Genomic DNA, 10,319 nt, shown 5'->3' on the forward strand with positions numbered 1-10,319 from the left:
CTCAGGGTTTCTCCTAAGGTCTGGATCCCTTCAGGAAAGATTTTGGCCTCATGAATTTAGGGGTTAGACTGACCTGGGAGCAGGGACCAGGAAAGATACTGGTTTTGGGCAACTGGTGGCCTTGACACTCAGAGATGCAAAGGGAGATGGGGGCCAGAAGAGGCCCCAAGGGCTCCTGGGGACTGCACTGAAGAACTGGCTTTGTCTGGATGCAAAGGATCAGGAAGCCAAAAGGTCAGCCCCAGCATCCAGGAAAGAGGCTGGTGAGTTGTGCAGCCAGGGAAGCAGAGGAGGTAACAGCGGGACCAGGCCCAGAGGACTCCTAGGGACCTCAAGAAGAAACTGGGTCCGTCTGGATGCATGGGATCAGGAAGCAGTGGTGGCCCCTGCCCAAGAGGTCAGCCCTGGGGTCCAGGAAGAGGCTGGCAGGCCTTGGAGCCCAGGGAAGCAAGGGGAGGTGAGGGCGGGACCAGGCCCAGAAGGCCTGGAGAAGGGACCTGGAGAAGGAACTGGGTTGTTCTGGATGCAAAGGATCAGGAAGCAGTGGTGGGTCCCCAGGGTGTCTGAGGCACCAAGACAAGCAATAGGACAGGAGCCATGGGCAGGGGTGATGGGAGAGTGAATGAGGCTGGGGGAGTCAAGGTGCGCTGGGTGCTATTGACTTACCTGGAGAGTGACCAATGGATTGTACAGTCACAGGGAAGCAGAGGGAGATGAGGGCAGGGCCAGGCCCAGAGGGCTCCTGGGGACCTCGAGAAGAAACTGGGTTGGTCTGTATGCAAAGGATCAGGAAGTAGTGGCGGTTTCCTGGTGTCTGGGGCACCAAGACAAGGATTGGGACAGGACCCAGGCAGGAGAGAGGGGAAAAAAGTGTTATATTCTTATCACTTGATTAACGGAATTCTCATAACTCTCTTATTAGCTATTGTTCTTTGTCTTGAAATAAAACACAAGAATTTCTTAAAAACAAAATCAAAATTAGAAATAGACTGTGTTGTGGAATAGATGTCTTGATTTAGACTAGAATCTGGGGGTGATAGGAATAGAGCCTTCCATCTGCCCTAGAAGCCCTCCATGGTGACAGAGGTCTAGGTCTACATATCTGGCAAACTTCAGTTCTAGGGGCCTTGGGAAGATACAAGCAGAAGAGTGTGTGATAACAGGAAAACAGTAGCTGAGAAAAGAGGCCACCAATTAATCACTTGTATCTAAGATCATTGCTAAAAGCAGAATTTCCCCTTTTTGTTTTCTTTCTATAATATTAATGCCATGTATATGCTTGACAATGACAATTTGAGCCAACATCTATACTTAACAAATCATCTATTTCTATAAGAATGCTAAGTCTGCCATGGCTGTTTTTTTAATAACACAGGTAAGTGATATAATTGATTTTAATTTTCCTCAAGAACTATATTTTATTCCATTACAGTCCTAATTCTGCCCTTACTCTAAACTTGTAGATAATATATAACATTTATACAAAAGTTCTGAATATTTATGTATAGATAATTTTAATCTATTGCTTATTGTGTAACAGGAATCCATTGTGAAGAAGACATTGATGAATGTTCACCAAACCCTTGCCAAAATGGTAGTACTTGTGAGAACTTGCCTGGGAACTATACTTGCCATTGCCCCATTGATGACCTTTCCAGAATGTTTCATGAAGGAAAAGACTGTGCCAAGACTCTCCGAGGCTGCACTCATCACCAGTGTCTGAATAATGGAACATGTGTCCCTCACTTCCAAAATGGCCATCACGGATTCAGCTGCCAGTGTGCTTCTGGCTATACTGGGTCCCTGTGTGAAACTGTCACTACACTTTCTTTTGAGGGCAATGGCTTCCTACAGGTCATAAGTGGCTCACTTACAACCACACCCTCAGACTGTACCATATCCTTCAGGTTTCAGACCGTTCAGTCCAATGCACTTCTCTTTTTCCAAGGCAACAGGGACATGTCTCTAAAGCTAGAATTGCTAAGTGGCTGTGTTCACCTAGCAATCCAAGTCCAGAATCAGTCAATGGTGCTTCTGTCCATCGCCCACAACACCAGTGATGGAGAGTGGCATTCGGTGGAGGTAACATTTGCGGAAGCTGTGGTCCTTACTCTGACTGACTGCTCCTGTGAGGAGAAATGCACCACTGAAGCTTCTCTGGTTGAAACCCATCCATCAATGTGTGCTTTTCAGAACTCTTTTTTAGGTGGCTTACCTGTAGGAACAACCAGGAATAGTGTCTCCCTATCTACCATCTACAATATGCCATCCACACCTTCCTTTGTAGGCTGTCTCCAAGATATTAAATTTGACTTGAATCACATTACTCAGGAGAACAAGTCATCTGGCTTGTCATTAAATGTCAAGGCAGGATGCATGAGAAAGCACTGGTGTGAAAGTCAACCTTGTCAAAATCGAGGACATTGCATCAACCTGTTGCAGAGCTTCCAGTGTGACTGCTACAGGCCCTATGATGGCCCCAACTGTCTGAAAGGTGAGAGGAGCTGGGTGCTTGAGTGTGCGGAGCAGAGCTGGGTGCAGAAGTAGGCAGGCAGCTACTTCTGCTGTGAACCACAGTGACCCTCAGGACTTAGGGCAGCATTCACTCACTAACAAGAATAGAAGAGGGACAGATATGTATATTAATTTTGAGTGTGTTCTTAGGACTTCCTCTCTTTACTTGGGCAGAGAAATACAAAATAGCCAATGCCACAGATTAGCACTGTATCTTATGCTGACTAGATTCTCAGTAAATATTCACTTCCTTGCTATCTTTCAATCACTACACATACTTCCTCAAGAGTCATGCTTAAATTTAGCAGGATGACAAACCACAAGGGCTCTTCAAAGTTATCTTTTCCAGGGCTTCATTATATAAAGCAGATAGGTATCTTAAGGGGAAAAATTGTACAGAAAATGTAACAGTAGTCAAAGTTGGGAAATGTCATAAACAAATTGATATGATTTCTCTAGTAAATCAGTTTGAAATGTATTTCAAAACCTTTACTGCCAACATCATTCCAAAGATTGCTGTTGTTAGTGATCAATACCTACCTGCTTCTTTTTATTATTATTTTCACACACTGAAAAGGTCTGAGAGGGAACTCTAACAAGCTGCTTTGAAGTTCAGCTGCAATTTACTCTAAAATCTTAAGAGTAACTACCTCCAAGTAGGACAACATCTGGTAAATAGTCTACTCTGCTTTCTATGAAGTAAAATTAAAACCAGCCTTAGCCTACACCCTACTCCATGTTCAAATGACCAGGAATTATTAGAAGCTATTCATGGGTTTCCCCCTGACCACAATATTCATTACCATCATGGACCTGTTTGACAATGAGGTATGACATCTACTGCTCTATGTGATATTTTAAATAGAATGGCATGATGCTTTGTGATTATTTCTAAAGGAGAAAAGGTGAAATTATGCTGAGGCAATGGTTCACTTTTTGAAGAAAATTTAATTGACCCAAGGCAATATTTTTACTACATATACAAAATAACAAACAGATGCTGACTCATTTTGACTGGCTTCCAGATGCAGTGACCCAAGAGGTTAACACTGTGGCAGTACTGACTGTCCTAAGAAATAGACTCTAGAGATGCCAGTCCAGTGGGCTCTGTTTTTCTTTATTTTTTTCCAACTTGGGACATCTTAAACTCTTATACCAACCCCCAATTTGGTTACAATCTCCTTATTTCCCTAACAATATAGTGTTTCTCTCTCTCTCTCTCTCTCTCTCTCTCTCTCTCTCTCTCTCTGAAACTGTTTAACCCCATAAGAAATTTTGACATCAAGAGACTATAGGAAGAATTTTTTTAAAAAACCTTCCCTTTCTAAAAATTCTTGAGAAAAATTTAAAAGAAAAGGTGAGTCAAGTCATAAAGTTAAAATATCCTGCATTGCTGTGGTCTGTGAGGAATGTGTTCTGTAGAGTTTATTCTTGTAACAACAACAAATACTCAAGAGCAGTAACAAAAACTCTGAGTCCATCTTTCATTCTTCATGTCTCTTCCAGACAGAGGAAAGACACTAAAAAGCAAGATGGCAGCCACCCAAATCATAATCAGACACATTAAAAGGAGCAGACAGGCAGGATAGAGGATTTAGATGGCTAAGTAACACAAAAAGCATAGAAATTGATATATTATCAGTTGAAGTTGATCTTGAAATTCATTTACGCTCCCATCAGAATTCCTGAGGTTTTCCTAGCTTAGTCTGTCTTCAAAGTTATTTCAATTCAGTGTGTTGTGACATGTGTCAGAACATGGAGCTTTTAGGATGTTGCTCCGAATGAATGGGTCACCTACATCTTTCCTTCTGGAGAACATTTGTGATGTAAAAGCAATTTATATATGTTTATCTTCGTTTGTACACCTAGACCTTGAGAATTTTATCCTTCTATTAGAATTAGGATTTTGTAGGTATGCACAGATTTTATGCTGTAGCTGAATTTCTTATGTTGCTATGTCTAACAAGTGTAGTGTCCCAAATTTCTGTTTAACTTCCTTCAGGAATACAGAACTCACTCATTCTATTGCCTCCAATTTCTCAACATTTGTCTCCTCGCATTTATCTAACCTATGACTTGCCTATCGCTTTCATAGCTACTCCACTGTAATCACTGCAGGCATTCTCATGTAAATCTTAACATCTCCTCTTGAGAATGCCTAATATTTGAAGAAAACTTTCTTCTCCAAACTGCCACTTTCATCATGGACCACATCCCAGTTTCCTTTGTTTCCATATGACAGGGCTTCAGCAGCTGCTCATTCATTTTATCACAGATTTGCTTATCTGTCTTTTTTCTGAAAGGTGGCACTTAAATGTGGTTGATGACACAGAGCAACACGGGACCATGACTTCCCTCCTTCTGTACAACGTGCTGTTGTTTGTTCGGCTTTGCACTACATAAACTTTTTGGCAGCTGGTTTCCTCTTCATCTTGTTTTTGAGGCATTTTCATTTGTGATGTTATGAAGTCCTCTTGCTTCAGTCTTAAACTTATGAGTCACATTTACTATAATAAATGTCCTCTATTTACTCTCATTAAATTTTATCTTATATCTCATCAATCACCAAAACTTGTCAAAATTATTTTTTTTCATCTGAACATGTTATCTCTCTTTAGGACATATCAACAGTATGTATTAGACTCAAATCTTCCACGTTCATAGCCAAGTCCTTCCTATGTGGCCTCTGGTGTTTCTGTAGCACATCACACACTCTGACTACCTGCTTGTGATTTCTGAAGAATAGGATTACTGGAGAGTCAAGCTTCTAAGGAAAAAGAGAAACCCAGCTCTGCATCCTGTCTTTTATTCTGATCCACAAAGTGAGGCTGCAGGCATCCTAGGATGACCAGCAGGAATCCGGCCCCCTGAGTTTGAGGGATTTTGTGCCTATCCTCAAAACCCAAGGGCTTCAAGAGCCATAGTTTCTTATTAAACATTTTATCCTATATAAAAGTGCCATGGTGTATTCAGCGATGTTAACCTCTTCAAAGAGATTATTTTATCTCACAGTACCTTTGAAAGCTACCTGTGATTGCCTGGAGCAGGTGGTCTCCAAATGCACATTCACAATGCAGTGTTCCTCTAGGAATCAAGTCGGAGTTCTGAAAGGGTTGCCTTTTATGGCAGAGGTCTTCAAACACAGATGGTTGTCTAAGCAAGTTTCACTGCACTTCAGCTACACTAAAATATGTCTTACTTTCATACAAACTTCAATGGACCATATGATGATATCTAAACATGATAGAATATGATCTTTTTTTCTGGTACAACTCGAATGTGAAAACCCAAAGGCAGCAATATCTTTATGACAGTGCTCTTGTCAAGCTCAGCAATGATTTCTACATTGCAAATTCAGTGGTCAAGTCTCGGTCCTTCTCTTACTTGACCTCTAAGTGCCAGTTAACACAGCTGAACACTTCATCCTCCTAGAAGCTCTTTCCTTTAGGTTTATGGGATCTCACTCTCTCTGGGTACCTCAGTCTCACTGACTGTACTTCTGGCTGCTTTGCCTCTAATTGTCTAAAATGTAAGGGCTCAGTCCTTGACCCTCTTTTCTCTCTTATTTATCCACTCTTTTACTGATATCATTCGGACTTATGGCTTTAAATCACTTATATAAGTGAACAATCTAAAATGCTAGTTATTCCAGAACATCTCTGTGCCTTTATACTAACTACCTAGTGGTCATTCCCATGTGGATATCACCTAAGGCAGCTCAACTTTAATGTGGGTTCACATTTCCTCCCGAAAACTTTTCCTCCAGTTCTCCAGGTTCTCTCTCCGTCCCTATAAACAAAAGCTTGAGGCTCTGGTTGCTTAAACCAAAAGTTTTAGAAATACAAAGTTGCATTACTTTTATCTTCAAAGTATTTTTAGATATGGTCATTTCTCACCATCCTTAGACTGCCATTGATTCGAACCATGATCATTCCTCTCAAATTATTATACCTTAATGTTCCTTTCTTTGAGTTTTTGCTTAAACGTCACTTTCTCAGAGAATTCTTCCAGATAAGTCTACTTAAAATTACATTTCCATACCACCCAAAACTCCAATTGTCTTTTGCTTCATATTTTGCACCACATGATTTCTTAACTCTAGATATGCTATGAAATAGTGTTCCTTATCTATTCTGGTATGTTTCCTCAGTTAGACTATGAGCTTTGTAAAAGCAGGAGTTTTTGTTTCCACAGTTACCAAGGCCTTTCAAGGTCAAGTTCACTCCACACATAACCAAAGGTTTCCTGAGGTGATGCACATTGATTATGTCACCATACCAGTTCATTTCTAATTCCTTTGACCATAGGAAATGCTAAAGGTAGTCAATGTTTCACATTGTCTGAGACTTCTCTGTTCCTATGTCTCACCTTTCCCTAACCAGGACTAGAAAAGAGCCTTCCTCTTTCTTTGTTCAACTGCCATGTCTCTTACTATGTGGCGGGTCTTCCCCAAAGTGGGGAGGGTCGTTAATCTGATTTTTTATTTAATCTTTTATAAAAAGCCATTAGGCTTCATAACAAGTCTGCTTCAGCATGACTCTACACAGCAGAAATTATGCTGCCTGGAGAGTGTGTCAACAGAGGTGCATGAAGTGCTCTTGCCCAAAACTTTATTTCACCAATATGGAGCACAGTAGTGTCTACTATTTCAGAGCAGGGGTAGGAATGCCCTTTAGTTTCTCAGTGTGGAAAGCTTCATTTTCTTTCTGTGATCAATGGACCTCTAGTAAAAGTCAAAATGTAGTTATTTTGATGATAAACTCAGTAGCTCAGAAAATGAAACCAACTTATTATTCTCATGAATAGGCCTGCCCTGAACTTGAGAAAGTCTGTCTGATTGTATGTGTGAAGTTTTCATTTCTTTTTTCTCCTCTTCTGTTTTGACGTTGAAGAGTATGTGGCAGGCAGATTTGGCCAAGATGACTCCCCTGGATATGCTGTCTTTAATCTCGATGAGAATTACAGACAGAATCTCAACCTCTCCCTGTTTGTTCAAACACATCAGCCATCAGGCTTACTTCTGGCTTTGGAAAACAGCACTCATCAATATGTCCGTGTCTGGCTAGAACATGGCCAACTAGCACTGCTGACTCTGAGCTCTCCCAAGTTAGTGCTCACATTTGTTCTTGGTGATGGAAATGTCCACTTAATATCTTTGAAAATCAAACCAAATGAAATTGGACTGTATCAGTCTTCACAAAACCTAGGATTCATTTCTGCTCCTACGTGGACCATCCAAAGAGGAAATGTCATCTACATTGGTGGCCTGCCTGACAAGCAAAAGACTGAAGTGTATGGTGGCTTCTTCAAAGGCTGTATCCAAGACATAAGATTAAACGAAAAAAATCTGGAATTCTTCCCAATTTCAACACACAATGCATCCCATGGTGCAATTCTTGTCAATGTGACTGAGGGCTGTCCTGGAAATGACATCTGCAAAGTAAGGTAATTCATACCAATAAGCGCATGCTAAAATTGTATTTTGTTAAATAATTTATTACAATTATTCTGATTTTGGCTTTGGTTTTTGAGATGAGGTGTTATTATGTAGTCCAAGCTGGCCTTAATTCACAACCTTCCTGCCTCAACCTCCCAAGTGTGGGGATTACAGGGACATGCCACCACACTCAGCTTAAGCATTTTATATGTGAAGAGAATATTTCTGACCCATCAATCATAAAATAGTTTTCATTTATACATCTCAAAGAAGGCTGGTTTATTTACAATGAGTCATGAAAATCTGGCATTGATTTTATTGGCATCGTGATTTCTGTACCTGACAAACTCCAGCTATATACTTCTACAACAATCAAACTGCACAAGAATAGCACTGTCTATATAAACTATTAAAGGCACCCCATAGGTTTAGCCAGACATTTTGAAAAAGTCCATGAAATTTAACCCCAATGCCCAGCTACTTCTACTTAGTCAACAACAACAAAAATCTGAATTTTCTTAAGGTAGTTGAAGTTCAAACCCTCTGAAATACCATTTCTCGGGGTCAACTCTTCACACACTTTTCATGTTCTTCTAAATAGCTGTTTATCGGAGATGGTCAGCTCTTCATGAGCTTTCAAAGGAAAAGAAGGAAACACATTGCTATGACTTGAACATTTGTTGAGCTTCAACAACTACCATATACTAGGTTCAGCACTAAATATATATAAATGAATCATTGCTATGTTATTATAGAAATGGCTTTAATGTAATACACTACTCACAAGAATTAAGTCATTTAGTTATATTGAAAGACATATATAAAAAGTATTGTTATCTCATATGTATATATTTATATGGATAGATAGATAAAGCAATTAAAGTTTAGGAAATTATGACAGAGCACATGCTTAGCAAGCACAAGGTCCTGGGTTCTATTCCCAGCACTATAAATAAAGAAAGGAGGATTTGAAGCTAGGCTAAATCACATTAATAATAGACTATGGATAAATAGTATAGGCTCTATACTTTTAAAAAGTATTTTTATTTGAATGCTCTGTGAGTGGCCTTGAGAACTGAAACGATAATACTGCATCACCAATTCAGAGGCAGAGCTGATGGGAAGTGAGGAAGTGCGCTAACTGGGAGCCAGAAGATCTAGGACCAAGCTTCAGTTTCACCTGGTTATGGGTGATAATACTGCATCACTAATTCAGAGGCAGAGCTGATGGGAAGCGAGGAAGTACGCTAAACTGGGAGCCAGAAGATCTAGGACCAAGCTTCAGTTTCACCTGGTTATGGGATCTTGGGCAACTAGAAGCACCTGGGAGTAATAATCTTCACAACCAGTGATAATGTGTGCAAAGTGCCTAGTAACTTGTAAATCACAGAGAACATTAATTTTCAACTATCTTTCTTGTTCCACGGACCTATTTTATACTTTCTCTTTTTCTCTGTCAACCTGCTATTCCTGTCCCTTTTCTCTCTCCCACACCCCTGTCTATTGCCCTTTTCTCTGCTCCTTTAGTCAGGAATTGGACACAGTAATACTTGGTTTTATTCTGCGTTAACAACGTAAAAAAACATTTAAAATCCAAAAACATATGGAAACTGGCAATGTAAAGTAACAGATAGATTATCTCACCTGTAAAATTCCCATATTTTGTTGCCAGTTCAACCAGTGTTCTTCAAGTGCCCAATGCCAGCTGGTGCCTCAAGGGTTTGAGTGTAGGTAGCATTCGAAGCTACCACCCACCCAGTTCATTTGGTACATTTCAAATGTTTCATCACAAAACAGAGAAAAATAATTCAGGCTTAGTCAACATAGAGAAGCCTGTGTGAGAAGTTTATTAAACGTGGTGTGAAGGATACAATGACCAACATGTTCTTTTGCCTCCACCTGCCCTGAGTGTCTGAGTGTGACAGTGAGCCAAAACCACTGCAAACCCACATTTTCAGTCATTTCAAGTTGGTGCTGAAGAAAGAGGCAAGTGGTACTTGCCTTTGCTTCTTGTAGACTACACAGTAAATGTGCACATACTAGCTTACTGCTGTCTATTAATATAAGCCTCTGGTAGCTCACATGGCCATGAGGAAGCTGTAGAGCTTCCTCACCTACAAAAGAGGACCAGCAATACATCCTTTGCATGTCGTTTTATGCATACCCTCATGCATACCATCACACCCATATCATCAAAGCGTCCAGTTACTGTTTGCCACAATTTTTCCCTGTCCTGAGCCTTTCAGTACTACACATCAGAACTTCTTAAATATTAATAATCTGAGTAGCACAGTCACAGTTTTGAACTAAATTCTGTGGCTTATGTACCATCTTCTCTCAGTTCAAATAACACACAACCCAAACAATT

General features: G+C 40.3%; 1 protein-coding gene across 1 annotated transcript in view; it reads left to right on the plus strand.

The window, feature by feature from the left end:
• Nucleotides 1–1,540: 1,540 nt before the first annotated feature.
• Nucleotides 1,541–10,319, plus strand: part of Crb1 (crumbs cell polarity complex component 1) — a gene marked incomplete at its 5' end in the record, with an annotated part of 56,093 nt that continues 47,314 nt past the window's right edge. The window contains 3 exon segments of the mRNA XM_008830395.1: nt 1,541–2,494; nt 7,407–7,959; nt 9,624–9,718. Of these exon segments, the coding sequence (XP_008828617.1) occupies nt 1,541–2,494; nt 7,407–7,959; nt 9,624–9,718 (1,602 nt within the window).

The sequence above is a fragment of the Nannospalax galili genome, unplaced genomic scaffold (assembly GCF_000622305.1).
Source record: "Nannospalax galili isolate Female #2095 unplaced genomic scaffold, S.galili_v1.0 scaffold113, whole genome shotgun sequence".
Taxonomy (NCBI): domain Eukaryota; kingdom Metazoa; phylum Chordata; class Mammalia; order Rodentia; family Spalacidae; genus Nannospalax; species Nannospalax galili.